Source organism: Oncorhynchus gorbuscha, linkage group LG10 (genome assembly GCF_021184085.1).
Source record: "Oncorhynchus gorbuscha isolate QuinsamMale2020 ecotype Even-year linkage group LG10, OgorEven_v1.0, whole genome shotgun sequence".
NCBI classification, from domain to species: Eukaryota; Metazoa; Chordata; class Actinopteri; order Salmoniformes; family Salmonidae; genus Oncorhynchus; species Oncorhynchus gorbuscha.
Window position 1 is genome coordinate 17,711,884 of NC_060182.1, and position 21,845 is coordinate 17,733,728.

Genomic DNA, 21,845 nt, shown 5'->3' on the forward strand with positions numbered 1-21,845 from the left:
TGGGTCTAATTGTGTTGGCAGGGCAGCCTAGTGGCTAGAGTGTTGGAATAGTAACTGAAAGGTTGCAAGTTCAAATCCCCAAGGTACAAATCTGTCTTTCTGCCCCTGAACAGGCAGTTAACCCACTGTCATTGAAAATAAGAATTTGTTCTTAACTGACTTGCCTGGTTAAATAAAGGTAAAGTAAGTTGCTTAGGACCAGCTTGGTTAGGGGAATCTTCTCCAGGTTCATCTCTCTGTAGGTGATGGCTTTGTTATGGATAGTTTGGGAATCACTTCCTTTTAGGTGGCTGTAGAACTGAATGTCTCTTTTTAGGATTTGGATAATTAGTAGGTATAGGGCTAATTCTGTTCTGCATGCATTATTTGGTGTTTTACCTTGTACACAGAGGACATTATTGCGGAATTCTGCATACAGAGTCTCAATTTGATGTTTGTCCCATTTTGTGAATTCTTGGTTCTTGAGCTGAGCCCAGACAACCATAAAGGGCAATGGGTTCTATAACTGACTCAAGTATTTTTATGTCAAATGTTATGTTCTTTTGATGGCAATAGAAGGCCCTTCTTACCTGGTCTCTCAGATCGTTCACAGCTTTGTGGAAGTTACCTGTGGCGCTGATGTTTAGGCCAAGTTATGTATAGTTGTTTTGTGTCCCTTAAGGGTTAACGGTGTCTAGAGGGAATTTTGTATTTGTGGTCCTGGCGAATGGACCTTTCTTGGAACACCATTATTTTGGTCTTACTGAGATTTACTGTCAGGGCCCAGGTCTGACAGAATATGTACAGAAGATCTAGGTGCTGCTGTAGGCCCTCCTTGGTTGGTGACAGAAGCACCAGATCATCAGCAAACAGCAGATATTTGACTTCAGATTCTAGTAGGGTGAGGCCGGGTGCTGCAGACTGTTCTTGTGCTCTCACCAATTCGTTGATAAGAGCGTCTGCTAAATGACTTAAATGTAAATGTTGATATATATGTTGTAGAGGGCGGGGCTCAAGCTGCGACTTTGTCTCACCCCACGTCTCTGTGAAATGATTTGTTCTTTTTTTTGCCAATTTCAAATCAAATCAAACTGTAGACCTTACCGTGAAATGCTTACTTACGAGCCCATAACCAACAATGCAATTCAAGAAAGAGTTAAGAAAATATTTCCCAAATAAATTTAAGTAAAATTTGTATAAAAGTAACACAATAAAATAACAATAATGAGGCTATATACAGGGGGGTACCGGTACCGTGTCAATGTGCGGGGGTACAGGTTAGTTGAGGTCATTTGTTTATGTAGGTAGGGGTAATGTGACTATACATAGATAATAATCAGTGAGTAACAGCAGTGTGAAAACAAATGGGGGGGTCAATGTAAATAGTCCGGGTGGCCATTTTATTAATTGTTCAGCAGTCTTATGGCTTGGGGGTAGAAGCTGTTAAGGAGCCTTGCCGTGCAGTAGCAGAGAGAACAGTATATGACTTGGGTGACTTGAGTCTTTGACAATTTTGGGGGCCTTCCTCTGAAACCGCCTGGTATAGAGGTCCTGGATCGCAGGAAGCTTGGCCCCAGTGATGTACTGGGCCGTACACACTACCCTCTGTAGCGCCTTATGGTCAGATGCTGATCACTAACTAAGGGGACTAAGCACTAACCGCACACTTGTTGTTTCTGTACATGGATTTCATAATGTCGTTTGTTTTCCCCCCAACACCGCTTTCCATAAATTTGTATAGCAGACCCTCATGCATGAGAAGACTTTGCCTTTGTTTTGGTTGGTTTGTTTGTCAAGTAGGGTGTGCAGGGTAAATATGTGGTCTGTTGTGATGTAATTGGTTAAACAGCCAATTTGACATTTGGATTGGTGTGATCAGTCCGTGGTTCCAAATATTGGGGAAAATGCCAGAGCTAAGGATGATGTTAAAGAGTTTAAGTATAGCCAATTGGAATTTGTGGTCTGTATATTTCATAATTTCATTGAGGATACCATCAACACCACAGGCCTTTTTGGGTTGAAGGGTTTGTATTTTCTCCTGTAGTTCATTCAATGTACCGTCTCTCTCTCTCTGCCAAATTCTCTCTCGGTCTTTCTCTGTTTTCTAGGTCTACTGAAGTGCTAAATCTCATTAGTGTTCCCTCTATCTCTACCTCGATCTCTCTACATCTCTCTCGGTCTTTCTCTGTTTTCTAGGTCTACTGAAGTGCTAAATCTCATTAGTGTTCCCTCTATCTCTACCTCGATCTCTCTACATCTCTCTCGGTCTTTCTCTGTTTTCTAGGTCTACTGAAGCGCTAAATCTCATTAGTGTTCCCTCTATCTCTACCTCGATCTCCCTACATCTCTCTCGGTCTTTCTCTGTTTTCTAGGTCTACTAAAGCGCTAAATCTCATTAGTGTTCCCTCTATATCTCTACCTCGATCTCCCTACATCTCTCTCGGTCTTTCTCTGTTTTCTAGGTCTACTAAAGCGCTAAATCTCATTAGTGTTCCCTCTATATCTCTACCTCGATCTCCCTACATCTCTCTCGGTCTTTCTCTGTTTTATAGATCTACTGAAGCGCTAAATCTCATTAGTATTCCCTCTATCTCTACCTCAATCTCCCTACATCTCTCTCGGCAAGATGTTGTTTTATCCTCCAGCCACACGTTGTTTTCTTTCAATTTGAAGCTTAATTTAACATGTTGCTGTAACCCCCCCCCCCCCCCCACACACACACACCCACACACTCCCCCACCCCAGTCTCCAGCATGTTGTTGTGTGTGATTGGGTTATACTCCCTATAATCTAAACCCCTTAATTTACCACCCAACAAAATATTTGTCTACTTTATAGACATGATGAAAACTGTGTGTACCATCATTAGAAAGTCCATGGTCTTTATCTTTATTTAACTACATTTGACATTTAAGTAATTTAGCAGACGCTCTTATCCAGAGTGACTTACAGTTAGTGCATTCATCTTATGACATCTTGGTGGGTCAACCACATATCACAGTCACTGTAAGTACACTTTTCTTTAATAAAGTAGCTGTCAGCAAAGTCAGAGCTGGGGGAGGGGGTGCCACCTTTGGCAACGATTACAGCCTCGAGTCTTCTTGGGTAAGCTTGGCACACCTGTATTTTGGGAGTTTCTCCTATTCTTCTCTGCAGATCCTGATCCTCTCAAGCTCTGTCAGGTTGGATGGGGAGCGTCACTGCGTCACTGCACAGCTATTTTCAGGTCTCTCCAGAGATGTTCGATCGGGTTCAAGTCCGGGCTCTGGCTGGGCCACTCAAGGACATTCAGGGACTTGTCCCGAAGCCACTTCTGTGTTGTCTTGGCTGTGTGCTTAGGGTCGTTGTCTGTTGGAAGGTGAACCTTCGCCCCAGTCTGAGGTCCTGAGTGCTCTGGAGCAGGTATTCATCAAGGATCTCTCTGTACTTTGCTCTGTTCATCTTTCCATCGAAACCTGACTACTTTTGGCAAACTCCAAGCTGGCTACAGAGATCGTTGTCCTTTTAGAAGGTTCTCCCATCTCCACAGAGGAACCCTGGGGCTCTGTCAGAGTGACCATTGGGTTCTTGGTCACCTCCCTGACTAAGGCCCTTCATCCCCGACGGCTCAGTTTGGCTGGGTGGCCAGCTCTAGGAAGAGTCTTGGTGGTTCCAAATTTATTCCATTTAAGAATGATGGTGGCTACTGTGTACTTGGGGACCTTCAATGCTGCAGAAATGTTTTGGTACCCTTCCCCAGATCTGTGCCTCGACACAATCCTGTCTCAGAGCTCTATGGACAATTCCTTCGACCTCATGACTTGGTTTTTGCTCTAACATGCACTGTCAACTGTGGGAGCTTATATAGACAGGTGTGTGCCTTTCCAAATAATGTCCAATCAATTGAATTTCCTACAGGTGGACTCCATTCAAGTTGTAGAAATATCTCAAGGATGATCAATGAAAACAGGATGCACCTGAGCTCAATGTTGAGTCTCATAGCAAAGGGTCTAAATACTTATGTAAATAAGTTATTTCATTTTTTTTGTTTTTATTATTTGCACACACACACACACACAACAAAAAAACTGTTTTTGCTTTGTTATTATGGGGTATTGTGTGTAGATTGATGAGGGGGAAATGATTTAATACATGTTAGAATAAGGCTGTAACTTAACAAAATGTGGAAAAAGGGAAGCGATCTGAACACCTACCGAATGAACTGTATTTCACATAATACACAGGTTACATGGGTCTTCTCAGTGTTATAAGGTGATATTGTATTACAGGATAAACACATGTCCATTTAAAGTAGAGTGAAAAGGACCACATTCAGGGTCAGAATATCATCTTAATGGTAGAAATGTACCGGTAGGTCTCTGCTCTCTAGATTTTTCAAAGTGCAGAGATTGGCCATTCCTTTATGCAGCTTGATAATATGCTAGAAAGCCTTGGTGAAAGGGGGAGAGGAGGAGATGGAGGAGAGGATGAAAGGAGGAAGGATGACAGGAATAATTGTGTCCTTAAAAGCTGTGGGGTTTGTGTTGGGAGGTGAGAGGTGAGGTCTTTCAACGCCTCCATCAGCCCAAGGGAGGTTAGACGCCACATAGATTTTTGACAAGTGAATGAGAGAAGAATAAACTAGCCTACATCAAAACATGCTTTTAGACAGACTGGGGTACAATGTCATTTTACATTGAAGCAAGTCTCTCCTCAGCCAATGTCATTTTACATTGAAGCAAGTTTCTCCTCAGCCAATGTAAGTACAGACTTTTTGACAAGCCAAACCAAACTAAAAACCCTGCTTACAAGGCAACAGTCAGATACAGTGGGGCAAAAGTCAGCCACCAATTGTGCATGTTCTCCCACTTAAAAAGATGAGAGGCCTGTAATTTTCATCATAGGTACACTTCAACTATGACAGACAAAATGAGAAAAATAAATCCAGAAAATCACATTGTAGGATTTTTTATTTATTTGCAAATTATGGTGGAAAATAAGTATTTGGTCAATAACAAAAGTTTTTATCTCAATACTTTGTTATATACCTTTTGTTGGCAATGACAGAGATCAAACATTTTCTGTAAGTCTTCACACACAGTTTTCACACACTGTTGCTGGTATTTTGGCCCATTCCTCCATGCAGATCTCCTCTAGAGCAGTGATGTTTTGGGGCTGTTGCTGGGCAACACGGACTTTCAACTCCCTCCAAAGATTTTCTATGGGGTTGAGACCTGGAGACAGGCCACTCCAGGACATTGAAATGCTTCTTACGAAGCCACCCCTTCATTGCCCGGGCGTTGTGTTTGGGATCATTGTCATGCTGAAAGAGCCAGCCACGTTTCATCTTCATTGCCCTTGCTGATGGAAGGAGGTTTTCACTCAAAATCTCACGATACATGGCCCCATTCATTCTTTCCTTTACACGTCCTGGTCCCTTTGCAGAAAAACAGCCCCAAAGCATGATGTTTCCACCCCCATGCTTCTCAGTAGGTATGGTGTTCTTTGGATGCAACTCAGCATTCTTTGTTCTCCAAACACGACAAGTTGAGTTTTTACCAAAAAGTTATATTTTGCTCACCTTTCTTGTGATGATTGTGAGATCTTGTGTGGAGCACCAGATCGAGGGAGATTATCAGTGGTCTTGTATGTCTTTCATTTCCTAATAATTGCTCCCACAGTTGATTTCTTCAAACCAAGCTGCTTCCCTATTGCAGATCTGTCTTCCCAGCCTGGTGCAGGTCTACAATTTTGTTTCTGGTGTCCTTTGACAGCTCTTTGGTCTTGGCCATAGTGGAGTTTGGAGTGTGACGGTTTGAGGTTGTGGACAGGTATCTTTTATACTGATAACAAGTTCAAACAGGTGCCATTAATACAGGTAACGAGTGGAGGACAGAGGAGCCTCTTAAAGAAGAAGTTACAGGTCTGTGAGAGCCAGACATCTTGCCTGTTTGTAGGTGACCAAATACTTATTTTCCACCATAATTTGCTATTAAATTAATGAAAAATCCTACAGTGTGATTTTCTGGATATTTTTCTCTCATTTTGTCTGTTATAGTTGAAGTGTACCTATGATGAAAATTACAGGCCTCTCTCATCTTTCTAAGTGGGAGAACTTGCACAATTGGTGGCTGACTAAATACTTTTTTGCCCCACTGTATGTGTGTGAGGCAACAGTCAGGTGTGTGTGAGGCAACAGTCAGGTGTGTGTGAGGCAACAGTCAGGTGTGTGAGGCAACAGTCAGGTGTGTGAGGCAACAGTCAGGTGTGTGTGAGGCAACAGTCAGTTGGAAGAAATCCAGAACCGTTTTAGACAGTTTAGAGAGAGAAATCCGCTTCATTGCTTGTCACCGTCAATCAGCCCAACCCCCATCCAGCATCCCCCTAACCCCCATCCCCCTAACCCCCATCCCCCACACACACGCACACACACACACGCGCGCGCGCACACACACACACACAGGCTTGGCCTGACGTCGACTAGAGGTGTGCCTGTCTGAGTGGATATAGAAGACACACAGGATTGATGTGATCTTACAAGCCATCAGGTTGAGCACAGCTTTCTCAAACATGACCTGAAGTGTGCCGGCCCCGAGCAAATGCTGCTGTCACCTCGGCCAACCACGGCTGTCGTCTCCCTTAACAGCCAATGAGTGGTGACAGCCACGGCGTTTCCAAAACAAATCAGTGCTGCGCATGGTAACACTACGCGTCCCGCCGATTCAGCACTCACCAAGACGAGAGCAAGAGCGTAAAACACTAATGCTCTGACTAGTGTGTGTGTGTGTGTGTGTGTGTGTGTGTGTGTGTGTGTGTGTGTGTGTGTGTGTGTGTGTGTGTGTGTGTGTGTGTGTGTGTGTGTGTGTGTGTGTGTGTGTGTGTGTGTGTGTGTGTGTGTGTGTGTGTGTGTGTGTGTGTGTGTGTTGACCTGTGTGTTGTGTTGGCATTTGTGTTGGCACGTGTGTCTGCGAGTGCAGTTTACATAGCTGTTTTCTTTCAATTTGAAGCGTAATTTAACATGTCTGTCTCTGTAACACCCCCCTACACACACACACACACACACCCACACACTCCCCCACCCCAGTCTCCAGCATGTTGTTGTGTGTGATTGGGTTATACTCCCTATAATGTAAACCACTTAACTTACCACCTAACAAAATGTTTGTCTTGTGTTTTGAGGGGAGCCTTTGTCTCGTGTGTGTGTGTGTGTGTGTGTGTGTGTGTGTGTGTGTGTGTGTGTGTGTGTGTGTGTGTGTGTGTGTGTGTGTGTGTGTGTGTGTGTGTGTGTGTGTGTGTGTGTGTGTGTGTGTGTGTGTGTGTGTGTGTGTGTGTGTGTTACTTTTCATTAACCAGTTTGCATTGTCTGTAAGTGCATCAGCATGGCAATGCACTCCTCTCCCTTTGTTCTCTTCAATCCTCTCTCTCCTCCTCCCTTCCCTTCCCTCTCTCCTCTCTCTCCCTCCCTCTTTCTCTCTCCTCCTCTCTCTTCCTCCCTCCTCCTTTCTCTCTCTCCTCTGTGTGTTCCGTCTGTCTTTAACCTGTGAATAGTCAAAGGGAACAGAGGGCTCTATCGACTTCTCATCTAATCCTTACCTATTTGATTACCACCCTAGTAGGAAGGACTTCCATTCCCATAAAGAGGTATCTCCTAGTAACAAAGGGCATTAACTGAATGAAGTGATATACAGCACATGCACAGTAAAGCAGTTCTGCTTAGATATCCGTTTTGTTGAAGAGTTGTGTGTAATCACTGTTGGTCAGTTACTGGGGTGATGGGGAGGAAAGAAGCCCCATGGTGGAGCTAGTCTAGCCTGTTCACCCCTTAGAGAAACCAGGACTGGTGTGCACACACACACACACACACACACACACACACACACACACACACACACACACACACACACACACACACACACACACACACACACACACACACACACACACACACACACACACACACACACACACACACAGCCTCTGGTCTTTAAAAAAATAGTTTTTCTATTGATGTTGTTGTTTGTCCATCAGAAGCATTATTATAATATCCAGTATTTATCATGGTCCTCTGTTTAAGGGGAAGATACAGAACTAGTTTTAGGAGCTTTATTTTCACTTGCTGAAGTTTTTTGTGTGTTGCTTTGAATCGGATATTTCGAGGTAATTCAGGGCATTTATTATGCTTTGTGATTATTAGTAATAATCAGCATTGGCCATCAGCATTGGCCATCAGCATTGATCATCAGCAGCATTGATCATCATCAGCATTGATCATCATCAGCATTGATCATCATCAGCATTGATCATCAGCATTGGCCATCAGCATTGGCCATCAGCATTGATCATCTCATACTTCCAAGCTCTGTCAATGTGCTACTGTAACATGCTGGGAAACTGTACTGGATTTTGGACTGCTCATAACCTCCCTCCTAATCTCCCTCATAACCTCGCTCCTAACCTCCCTCTTAACCTCCCTCCTAATCTACCTCATAACCTCCCTCCTAACCTCCCTCCTAATCTCCCTCCTAACCTCCCTCCTCACCTCCCTCCTAATCTACCTCATAACCTCCCTCCTAATCTCCCTCCTAACCTCCCTCCTAATCTCCCTCCTAACCTCCCTCCTAATCTCCCTCATAACCTCCCTCCTAATCTACCTCATAACCTCCCTCCTAACCTCCCTCATAACCTCCCTCCTAACCTCCCCCTTCCCATTATCCCTCCCAGTCAGCTGAAACGTTAACACTAAACGTTCTCTCCCTCCTTCCCTCTCTCTCCCTCAGACTGTCCAGGAGAGGCTAACCGGTCAGCTAACCCAATGAACAGCAACAGGACAGAGGACATGGAGATTTCGTCCCACTACCGGCAGCTCCTGCGTGAGCTCAACGAGCAGCGGCAGCATGGCATCCTGTGTGACGCCTGTGTCATCGTGGAGGGGAAGATCTTCAAGGCCCACAAGAATGTCCTCCTGGGCTCCTCGCGTTACTTCAAGACCCTCTACTGCCAGGTGGGTGTGTTGGAGGGGAATACACAGGTCTGGGAAGAGGTTTAAGTACATTGGTGCTGGAGGACTGGACGTTGGCCTGAATCCCAGATCACATCTTAGTGCTGCTGTCCCATTTGCTTACTCTATAGGGGATTAATTGATGATTAGTTATCCTTTTTCAATTTAAAGCACTTTGGAGTTTGTGAAGAACACTATGTACAGTAAGGATACAGTAAGTCATTAATACCGTTATTATTCATCATTCAGGTGAAGAAAGGGGCGGAGCCACATCACCAAACAACCGTCACTCACCTGGACATCGTCACAGCGACAGGCTTCAAAGCCATCCTGGACTTCATGTACTCTGCCCACCTGGCGCTGACCAGTAAAAACGTCATTGAGGTGATGTCAGCTGCCAGTTACCTACAGATGACCGACATCGTCCAGGCCTGCCACGGCTTCATCAAGGCCGCGTTGGACATCAGTATCCGCTCCGAGCTGGCCGACGAACTGGCCGACTTCGAGATGGGGGCTGTCGCGGCCGCTGGGATATGTGGGGGAGTTATAGGAGGAGGTGGGGGAGGTATAGGGGGAGAAAGGGGAGGAGGAGGGTTAGGAGGGTCGGCATCAGAAGCCCTGGTGTCCATCATATCAGGAGGAAGCTCCTCGCCATGGTTGGAGAGGCGTACGAGTCCGGCCAACTCTTCTGGTGACTCAGCCATCGCCAGCTGCCATGAGGGTAGTGGCAGTACGTACGGTAAAGAGGACCAGGAGACACCCAAGAGCCATGAGAGCCAGGAAGACGGTGGCCACGACTCCCAGCACGCCTGGCCACAAGACTACCGCCCCGTCACTGTCAAAGAAGAACAAGCCTCACCCTCCTCCACTTCTCACCCCCGGGAGAGGCTCAGAGTGGGTGCAGGGGCACAGGGGGTGCAGGGGGGAGGAGGTGACGGGGCATGGCAGCCCTCTGGGTCGGGGAGGAGGAAGAACAGGAAGAACAAGGACACAGTCAGACATATTACCCAGCAGACCGAGCTGGACAGAGACAGCAGGCCAGGCTCTCCACTGCCCCCCGTGATGGGCGTGACTCGTTGGAGCTACAATGGACAGGACATCCCAGGTAGGAGACACACCCTGGGTTCCTGGGTACAGGACAAGGGATGGCAGAATGTGAAATAATTTGGTTGTATCTACTTAACACATTTGATAACATGATTATCTTATATCATTTGGAAAGGTAAAAGCACATTTCCATATTTGGACAGTACATATGAATTGTCTTACATAACAAACCGCTTCCCTGTGTGTGTGTGTGTGCGTGTGCGTGTGTGTGTGTGTGGATAGGTAGATCATTAAGTGGTTATAAAGTGAGGGGAAGCTAATCCTGGGTGCATTAAGGGAGTTGGCTGTGAAATGGGCACACGCATGGTAGCAGCTAAGGAAAACAGGATAATTGCATTGACCCGGGTCTGCACACGGATTATCCACGCGTCCTCGCCATCTAGACTCCTCCCCCTCTCTCTGGGGTTTAGGGAAGGACCTCTCTGAAGAGGGCGTGAGGAAGGGGAGGGAGAGGGATGATGAGAGGTGGAGAGAGGAAGGAGGGAGAGGGAGGGAGGGAGGGCTGATTCATATAGGCTTAATATTCGTTTACCTACTTAACTCTAAATTGTCTTGAAGTCTGGGACACATAATGATCTTAGGCACAACGGACAAGACACACGAACAGACACACAGTTTTGGCCGAACCAGAGTAGGTTTACAGGGTTGCATTAACCAGGAAACGTTCTCTCAGCCTTGACTAAAGGTTACAGGAAGTCTCTTGTTGCCGGTGATGTATTTTGGCAGAGTTTGGCACTAGTGCAGCCATACACTGGCATTTACCTATCAGTGGTATTTTGCCTATCCCATTTTGTGAAAGGTTTTCAGTACAGTAGATCAGGCTGTCAGTAGCTGAATTGCTGTTTCATCTGGCAGAGCTGTTCTTTAGGTTTGTGAGAGAACTGGTTTAGTTGAAGTCTTGTGTGCAATAATGGGGTGTTTTCTTTCAGGGGGTTGACAGTATTGGTATTGTGTCGTCTGGCCATTGGGTTTTTGCAGTGTGGGTTTAGTGGGCGTATAATTGGTGGGATTGTGTGTTTGAGGATGGGGTTTGGGGGTGTGTGTGTGTGTGTCTGTGTGTCTGTGTGTGTGTGTGTGTTTGTGGAGACACCCTCCTGTCCCGTTGGTTTCTGTGACGTCTTCTGGTAAGGATAAGAGGGAGAAGGGCACCTCCACTCTGAGATTAGCTTAATTGCTTCATTCTTTATTGATGGAATAATGCCTAAACACTCTCTCTCTCTCTCTCTCTCTCTCTCTCTCTCTCTCTCTCTCTCTCTCTCTCTCTCTCTCTCTCTCTCTCTCTCTCTCTCTCTCTCTCTCTCTCTCTCTCTCTCTCTCTCTCTTTCCCTTTCTCCCCCTCTCTCTGTCTGTGTGTCTGTCTTTCTCTCTTACCCCTCCTCCTTTTTAATAATGCATCTCCGTAGACACTAGCTCTTCCCCAGGCTGAGCTGTTTTAAGATGCCTCCTCTGAGTGGATTTTTGCGTGGAATAGAAATGCCCTCAGAGTTAAAGGAAAACTCCACCCCAAAAATATATTTTGGTATTTGCTTCATTAGTCCATTGTTGATACAGTCCCGAAATGTTTTGCATGTCAGTAATCAAGTTTTCAAGATGTATAATGTTCGAAATACAGAAATGTGTCCCATATTACACAAAATGCACCTATATTTTGAAAGTTATACAGAAATCTGGCCCATATTACACAAAACACATCTGTATTTTGAAAGTTATGCATCCTGAAAACTTGATTGGTGACATGCAAAACATTTTGGGACAATATCACCAATACATTACTGGTGCTTCCAAACAGTATCAACAGTAACAGCCTTGACATGGGAATATATATGTTTTCGCTATGCAGTAACTATGCTATGCAGTAACTATGCAATGCAGTAACTATGCTATGCAGTAACTATGCTATACAGTAACTATGCTATGCAGTAACTAAACGCATCTGTATTTTGAAAGTTATACAGAAATGTGTCCCATATTACACAAAACGCATCTGTATTTTGAAAGTTATACAGAAATGTGTCCCATATTACACAAAACACATCTATATTTTGAAAGTTATACAGAAATGTGTCCCATATTACACAAAACGCATCTGTATTTTGAAAGTTATACAGAAATGTGTCCCATATTACACAAAACACATCTATATTTTGAAAGTTATACAGAAATGTGTCCCATATTACACAAAACGCATCTGTATTTTGAAAGTTATACAGAAATGTGTCCCATCTGTATTTTATTACAGAAACATAAACACATCTGTATTTTGAAAGTTATACAGAAATGTGTCCCATATTACACAAAACGCATCATCTGTGTTTTGAAAGTTATACAGAAATGTGTCCATCATTTTATTACAGAAACAAAACACATCTATATTTTGAAAGGTATACAGAAATGTGTCCCATATTACACAAAACGCATCTGTATTTTGAAAGTTATACAGAAATGTGTCCCATATTACACAAAACGCATCTGTATTTTGAAAGTTATACAGAAATGTGTCCCATATTACACAAAACGCATCTGTATTTTGAAAGCTATACAGAAATGTGTCCCATATTACACAAAACGCATCTGTATTTTGAAAGTTACATCTACACAAAACGCATCTGTATTTTGAAAGTTATACAGAAATGTGTCCCATATTACACAAAACGCATCTGTATTTTGAAAGTTATACAGAAATGTGTCCCATATTACACAAAACGCATCTGTATTTTGAAAGTTATACAGAAATGTGTCCCATATTACACAAAACACATCTGTATTTTTTTGAAAGCTATACAGAAATGTGTCCCATATTACACAAAACACATCTGTATTTTGAAAGTTATACAGAAATGTGTCCCATATTACACAAAACACATCTGTATTTTGAAAGTTATACAGAAATGTGTCCCATATTACACAAAACGCATCTGTATTTTGAAAGTTTGAAATGAAATGTGTCCCATATTACACAAAACCATCTGTATTTTAGTTATACAGAAATGTGTCCCATATTACACAAAACATCTGTATTTTGAAAGTTTACAGAAATGTGTCCCATATTACACAAAACGCAATTTTGAAAGTTATACAGAAATGTGTCCCATATTACACAAAACGCATCTGTATTTTGAAAGTTATACAGAAATGTGTCCCATATTACACAAAACGCATCTGTATTTTGAAAGTTATACAGATCTGTATTTTGAAAGTTATACAGAAATGTGTCCCATATTACACAAAACGCATCTGTATTTTGAAAGTTATACAGAAATGTGTCCATCTGTATTTTATTACAGAAATGTGTCCCATATTACACAAAAACATCTGTATTTTATTTTGTCCATATTACACAAAAATCTGTATTTTGAAAGTTATACAGAAATGTGTCCCATATTACACAAAACGCATCTGTATTTTGAAAGTTATACAGAAATGTGTCCCATATTACACAAAACGCATCTGTATTTTGAAAGCTATACAGAAATGTGTCCCATATTACACAAAACGCATCTGTATTTTGAAAGCTATACAGAAATGTGTCCCATATTACACAAAACACATCTGTATTTTGAAAGTTATACAGAAATGTGTCCCTGTATTTTATTACAGAAACAAAACAAAACATCTGTATTTTGAAAGTTATACAGAAATGCATCTGTATTTTCCCATATTACACTGTAAAACACATCTATATTTTGAAAGTTATACAGAAATGTGTCCCATATTACACAAAACACATCTGTATTTTGAAAGTTATACAGAAATGTGTCCCATATTACACAAAACACATCTATATTTTGAAAGTTATACAGAAATGTGTCCCATATTACACAAAACACATCTGTATTTTGAAAGTTATACATCCTGAAAACTTGATTGGTGACATGCAAAACATTTTGGGACAATATCACCAATACATTACTGGTGCTTCCAAACAGTATCAACAGTAACAGCCTTGACATGGGAATATATATGTTTCGCTATGCAGTAACTATGCTATGCAGTAACTATGCTATGCAGTAACTATGCTATGCAGTAACTATGCAATGCAGTAACTATGCTATGCAGTAACTATGCTATGCAGTAACTATGCTATGCAGTAACTATGCAATGCAGTAACTTTGCTATGCAGTAACTATGCTATGCAGTAACTTTGAAATCAACATTTGAAGCGTAGTTATTAGGCAATTGCTCTTTTGAATGGCAATTACACGTTTTCATTTCCCTGCTGTAAAGCGGTGTATCGGTAGGTTTTCTCCACCAAAAAATGAAATCGGTATCGGACCCCTATTGCAAACATCTACTGTGAGCTTGATGTCATTATTGAGTCCAGTGAGCAGTGAATGGACTTGTGTGTGTGTGTGTGCGCATGTGTGTGTGTGTGTGTGTGCGTTATCGTGTGTGTGTGTGTGTGTGTGTGTGTGTGTGTGTGTGTGTGTGTGTGTGTGTGTGTGTGTGTGTGTGTGTGTGTGTGTGTGTGTGTGTGTGTGTGTGTGTGTGTGTTGTGTGTGTGTGTGTGTGTGTGTGTGTGTGTGTGTGTGTGTGTGTGTGTGTGTGTGTGTGTGTGTGTGTGCGTGCGTGCGTGTATAGGTGGCAGGGAAGTCAAGCGCGGGGAAGTGGCAGGGAAGTCAAGAATCAAAACTTGGTGGAATGGAGTAGTTTAATAACTTAAAACACATAACTCCAAAACCATGAAAAACAATGAAACAAAGTGGGTACGAGGACACGTCGCGCACCAAATACAAAACACGAATACTGAACATAAAACAATCTCTGACAAAGACATGAGGGGAAACAGAGGGTTAAATACACAACAGGTAATGAATGGGATTGAAAACAGGTTTGTTGGAAGACAAGACAAAAAACCAATGGAAAATGAAAAATGGATCAATGATGGCTAGAAGACCGGTGACGTCGATCGCCGAGCACCGCCCGAACAAGGAGAGGCTTCGACTTCGGCAGAAGTCGTGACAGTAACCCACCCCCCAGCTCCAGCAGCTCCAGCAGCACGTCGACACCAGCCTCGGGGACGACCCGGAGGGCGAGGCGCAGGGTGATCCGGATGGAGACGTTCTCGCAGCATGGAAAGATCTAACACATCCTCCACCAGAACCCAGCATCTCTCCTCCGGACCGTACCCCTCCCCGTCCATGAGGTACTGAAGGTCCCTCGCCTGACATCTCGAATCCAAGATGGATCGAACGGAGTACGCCGGGGCCCCCTCAATGTCCAGAGGGGGAGGAGGAACATCCCGCACTTCAGCCTCCTGGAGCGGACCAGCCAACACCGGCCTGTGGAGAGACACATGGACCGAGGGGTTAATATGGTAATTAGTGGGTTCGCTGTAACCTATAACATACCTCGTGCACTCTCCTCAGGACATGAAATGGCTCCACAAACCGTGGACCCAGCTTCCGACAGGGCAGGCGAGGGGCAGGTTTCGGGTCGAGAGCCAGACCCCGTCCCCTGGTGCGAACACCGGGGCCTCACTGCGGTGACGGTCTGTGCCAACTTTGTGGCGCAGTATGGCACGCTGAAAGTGGATGTGGGGGGCCTCCCAGGTTTCCTCCGCGCGCCGGGACCAATTGTCCACCGCAGGAGCCTCGGTCTGAGTCTGATGCCAAGGAGCCAGAACCGGCTGATACCCTAATACACATTGAAAGGGAGAAAGGTTAGTGGAGGAGTGGCAGAGCGAGTTCTGGGCCATCTCTGCCCAGGGCACGAACTTCGCCCACTCCTCCGGCCGGTCCTGGCAATAAGACCGCAGAAACCTACCCACATCCTGGTTAACTCTCTCCACCTGCCCATGACTCTCGGGGTGAAAACCTGAGGTAAGGCTGACCGAGACCCCCAGATGTTCCATGGACGCCTTCCAGACCCTTGACGTGAACTGGGGACCCCGATTAGACACTATATCCTCAGGCACCCCATAGAGCCGGATGATGTGTGTAAACAGGGCCTCCGCAATTTGTAAGGCAATAGGGAGACCGGGCAAAGGGAAGAGACGACAGGAAACAATCCACAAAACCCAGGATTGTGGTATTACCTTGTGAAGGTGGAAGATCAGTTAACAAATCCACCGACAGGTGCGACCACGGCCATTGTGGAACGGGTAAGGGTTGTAACTTACCTCTGGGCAGGTGTCTAGGAGCCTCGCACTGGGCGCTCACTGAGCAAGAGGAAACATAAATGCTCACTTCCTTAGCTAAAGTGGGCCACCAGTACCTCCCATCAAGACAGCACACCGTCCGACCTATCACAGGGTGACAAGAGGAGGGTGACGTGTGGGCCCAATAGATCAGTCTGTCGTGGACAGCAGACGGAACGTACAGACGCCCAGCTGGACACTGAGGGGGAGAGGGCTCTGCACGTAACGCCTACTCAATGTCCGCATCCAGCTCCCACACTAACAGCGCCACCAAACAAGAGGCTGGGAGTATGGGAGTGGGATCCATGGACCGCTCCTCTGTGTCATACAGCCGGGACAGTGCGTCTGCTTTAACGTTCTGGAGGCCTGGTCTGTAAGAGAGTGTAAACACAAAACGGGTGAAAAATATGGCCCACCTTGCCTGACGAGGATTCAATCTCTTTGCCTCCCGGATGTTCTCCAGATTGCAATGGTCAGCCCAGATGAGAAAAGGGTGTTTAGCCCCCTCAAGCCAGTGTCTCCACGCCATCAAGACCTTTACGACAGCCAACAGCACCCGGTTCCCCACATCATAGTTTGTGGCGCACCCGAGCGCTGAGAGAGCACTGCTCCTATCCCAGCTTCTGATGCGTCCACCTCCACTATGAACAGCAAAGAGGGATCCGGATGAACCAACACAGGAACCGAGGTAAACAGAGTCTTCAGGTGCCTAAAAGCCCTGTTCGCCTCAGCTGACCACTGCAAACGCACCGGGCCCCCCTTTAGCAGTGAGGTAATGGGAGCAGCAACCTGACCAAAACCCTGGATAAACCTCCGGTAGTAGTTGGCAAACCGTAAGAATCGCTGCACCTCCTTTACCGTGGTGGGAGTCGGCCAATTACGCCTGGCTGCATTGCGGTCACTCTCCATCTCCACTCCTGACGTGGAAATCCGATGCCCTAGGAAAGAGACGGACTGTTGGAAGAACAGGCATTTCTCAGCCTTGACATACAGGTCATGCTCCAACAGGCAACCAAGAACTTTGCGCACCAGTGACACATGTAGCGGAGTATATCAAAATGTCATCGATAGACACCACAACACCCTGCCCGTGCAGGTCTCTGAAAATCTCGTCTATAAATGATTGGAAGACTGATGGAGCATTCATCAACCGATACGGCATGACGAGATACTCATAATGCCCTAAGGTGGTACTAAATGCCGTCTTACACTTGTCTCCCTTCCGAATACGCATCAGATTGTACGCACTCCTGAGATCCAGTTTAGTGAAGAAGCGCGCCCGTGCATTGACTCAATCACCGTAGTGATAAGACGTAGCGGGTAACTATATCACACTGTGATTTTATTGAGACCTCGAAAATCAATGCACGGGCGCAAACCGCCATCCTTCTTCTTCACAAAAAAATTTAACTTGAGGAGGCAGGTGAAATGGAGGGCTGAATGTACCCCTGACGGAGGGATTCGGAGATATATGTCTCCATAGCCACCGTCTCCGCTTGCGACAGGGGATACATGTGACTCCTGGGATATGCAGTGTCTACCAGGAGATTTATCGCACAATTCCTCCGTCGATGGGGTGGTAATTGAGTCACCTTCTTTTTACAGAAGGCGAGAGCCAAGTCGGCATATTCTGTGGGAATGCGCATGGTGGAGACCTGGTCTGGACTTTCCACCGTAGTAGCACCAATGGAAACCCCTAAACACCTACCTGAGCACTCTCGCGACCACCCTGTGAGAGCCCTTTGTGGCCAAGAAACAGTGGGGTTATGATAAGATAACCAGGGTAGGCCCAGCACCACGGAATACGCAGGAGAATCACTAAGGAAAAGACTCATCTTTTCCCTGTGACCCCCCCTGCGTTACCATACTCAAAGGAGCGGTGGCCTCCCTGATAAACCCTGACCCTAATGGTCGACTATAAGGCATGAACGGGGAAAGGCATATCCACAGGAAAAATGGGGATCCCTAAACTATGAGCTAATCCTTTATTAATTCAATTCCCAGCCTTACTTGAATCTACTAGCGCCTTATGCTGGTAACGCGGGGAAAATTCAGGAAAAGTATCAGAGACAAACATATGTGCAACAGAGGGCTCTGGATGAGAATGGTGCCTACTCACCTGGGGTGATGCCAGAGTGCTCTGCCTGCTACCTCGATTCCCAGAGGAACCAACCCGGCACCGACCAGCAGTGTGACCTCTGCGGCCACATATGGTGCACGAGTAGGAACCCCCCTCCGGTCTCGCTGCGCACCATCCCTCTCAGCTCCATGGGTATTGGAGAGGGTGTGCGGGAGGATGGAACAACCAGACCCCGCGAATAGCCAGGAGGCTGTCCAGCCGGATGGACAGGTCCACCAGCTGGTCAAAGGTGAGGGTGGTGTCTCTGCAGGCCAGCTGCCGACGGACGTCCTCGCGTTGACTACAGCGGTAATGGTTGATCAGGGCCCTGTCGCTCCATCCAGCGCCGGCAGCCAGGATCCTAAACTCAAGCACAAACTCCTGGGCGCTCCTCGTCTCCTGCCGCAGATGGTAGAGGAGCTCACCCACCGCTCTGCCCTCAGGTGGGTGGTCAAATACTCTCCGGAAATAGCGGGTGAACTCCTCAACATCAAACAACGCTGCATCTCCCCCTCCACACACAGCACTGGCCCACTCCAGTGCTTACGCGGTGAGGCACGAGACGAGGGCGAAACTCTTCTCACGGTTCGATGGAGCTGGTTGGACCGTGGCCAGATACAGGCTTAGTTTGAGAAGGAAACCCTGGCAGCCAGCAGCATTTCCATCGTATCCCTGTGGTATGGATATATGGATCCTGCTAGGCTCAGGTGGAAAATAAGTGTTCAGGGGAGACCCCGGTTGTGCTGGTAGAGGCGCTGGAAAAACTCCCTGTGTCTCCCAGCGGACCATCTTCTGGACAGCGCGATCCATGGCGGCGCTCGGTTTGGAAATAATCGCCGTATGTTCCATGAAGCGCTCCTCCACCTCCATGGCAGGGGTACCTTCTCCTGCTGACTTCATGTTGGTCAGAGATTCTATCACAGTCGTGTGTATAGGTGGCAGGGAAGTCAGGCGCAGGATAATCAAAACCTGGTGGAATGGAGTAGTTTAATAACTTAAAACACATAACTCCAAAACCATGAAATACAATGAAACAAAGTGGGTACGAGGACACGTCGCGCAGCAAATACAAAACACGAATACTGAACATAAAACAATCTCTGACAAAGACATGAGGGGAAACAGAGGGTTAAATACACAACAGGTAATGAATGGGATTGAAACCAGGTGTGTTGGAAGACAAAACCAATGGAAAATGAAAAATGGATCAATGATGGCTAGAAACCGGTGACGTCGACCGCCGCGCACCGCCCAAACACCGCCAAGCACCGCCGAGCACCGCCGAGCACCGCCCGAACAACGCCGAGCACCGTCGAACACCGCCGAGCACCGCCGAGCACCGCCCGAACAAGGAGAGGCTTCGACTTCGGTAGAAGTCGTGACAGCATGTAGTGTGCATTTGTTTTAAAACACATTTTTGGTATATTATAAAGCATGGATTTGTTAGATTTCTGTTTTCTACAGTAAACAGTATAAGATCATTATGATTCAAATAGGGTATGTACTTGTATGACAACATTACAATTGTATTCCATGGAATGTATTTATTTATTTAATACATCTATTTGATAGGGACAGTATTTAGAAATAAAATCTATAAATACATCGTACAATTCTGTTTTATAATTCAGTACCAAATAACACCTTCTATTTGTTCATGTGAACACAGCGAGGTAATTGCTCTCTCTTCCTGTTTGCATTATACTGTGGGCTGCACAGTTGCTGTTTGGCCTAATAAAAAAAGAAGTTGTGAGTTTTGAGGGGTTTTTCCGCCTGTGAAAACCCCATATTGTGACCTTTTGGGTTGGCCAGGGGGGATTTTTGGAGATGGTTGGGATGGACAGCATGACATGACATGTACACACACACACACACACACACACACACACACACACACACACACACACACACACACACACACACACACACACACACACACACACACACACACACACACACACACACACACACACACACACACACACACACACACACACACACACACACACACACACACAGTGGTGGAAAAAGTACTCGTTTGTCATACTTGAGTAAAAGTAAAGATAACTTAATAGAAAATGACTCAAGTAAAAGTGAAATTCACACAGGAAAATAATACTTGAGTAAAAGTCTAAAAGTATTTGGTTTGAAATACACTGAAGTATCAAATACTAAGTGTAATTTGCTAAATTATTCTTAAGTATAAAACATTTAAAGTAAAATTATAAATCATTTCAAATTCCTTATATTAAGCAAATCAGACGGCACCATTTAAAATAGTTTTAAATATTTACAGATAGCCAGGGGCTATCTCAAACACTCAGACATCATTTACACACGCAGCATGTGTTTAGTGAGTCCGCCAGATCAGAGGCATTAGGGATGACCGGTGATGTTCTCTTGATAAGTGTGTGAATTGGACCATTTTCTTGTCCTGCATTCAAAATGTAACGAGTCCTTTTGGGTGTCAAGAAAAATGTAGGGAGTAAAAAGTACATTATTTTATTTTGGAATGTAGTGAAGTAAAAGTAAAAGCTGTCAAAAATGTAAAAAGTACAGATACCCCAAAAACATCTTAAGTAGTACTTTAAAGTATTTTTACTTAATTACTTTCCACCACTGCGCACACACACACACACACACACACACACACACACACACACACACACACACACACACACACACACACACACACACACACACACACACACACACACACACACACACACACACACACACACTGCTTAGATCATCTGATAATGTACATACATGTGGGTTGTTATTTTCGTTCCCTCCAGCCCTAACTCATGGATCACATATACAATGTTTGAGGAAGGTGTGAAATCCCACCTCTTTATCTGAGCTGAACTTCCTCTCTCTGCTCTCTGCTGGGGTTTTCAATCTACCCCACAGCTACAACCACGCACACAGTCATACACACAGTACTCACACACAGGCACACACGTACACACACACACTTGTTTTGGGTCATAAGCTGTTTAAGGGCCCTTCCATATATTGTATAAACAAAGTATTTATTCAAGATGAGGTCAGGGTCTTAATTCTGCCTGAATGCAGATTATCTGTTGCTCGTATAGAAGTGTTATTAGACTAGGCCTAGTGTGTTGGTCACCTTGGAAACCATGTTAGGAGATCATTTTCATTACATACAATCGCTTTATTTTTTGTTAGCCGAGTACCAGACAGGCATTCTGCTTTTCGGTTGTTTTTAGTTGTGCATGTTTGGGCCTGTATGACTTTACACCGTCATCCCTCAGACAAGTGTGTTTGGGCCTGTATGACTTTACACCGTCATCCCTCAGACAAGTGTGTTTGGGCCTGTATGACTTTACACCGTCATCCCTCAGACAAGTGTGTTTGGGCCTGTATGACTTTACACCGTCATCCCTCAGACAAGTCTCTGCGGACCTTCCAAACTCACCTGTGGTAGCCAGATTGGCTTCCTCAAAACAGCCCACATTCCTTCTCTTCCTCATCTACTTTTTCTCTTGTTCTCCCTTCCTTCT

General features: G+C 45.2%; 1 protein-coding gene across 2 annotated transcripts in view; it reads left to right on the plus strand.

Annotated features, from left to right (window-relative positions):
- LOC124045608 (zinc finger and BTB domain-containing protein 46-like) overlaps positions 1-21,845 on the plus strand; it is a 145,608-nt gene that overhangs the window by 37,148 nt on the left and 86,615 nt on the right. For both annotated transcript variants that reach the window (XM_046365018.1, XM_046365016.1), the window contains exons 2-3: positions 8,736-8,959; positions 9,206-10,061. In XM_046365018.1, the coding sequence (XP_046220974.1) occupies positions 8,771-8,959; positions 9,206-10,061 (1,045 nt within the window). In that variant the 5' untranslated portion in view covers positions 8,736-8,770. The remainder of the gene's footprint in view (positions 1-8,735; positions 8,960-9,205; positions 10,062-21,845) is intronic.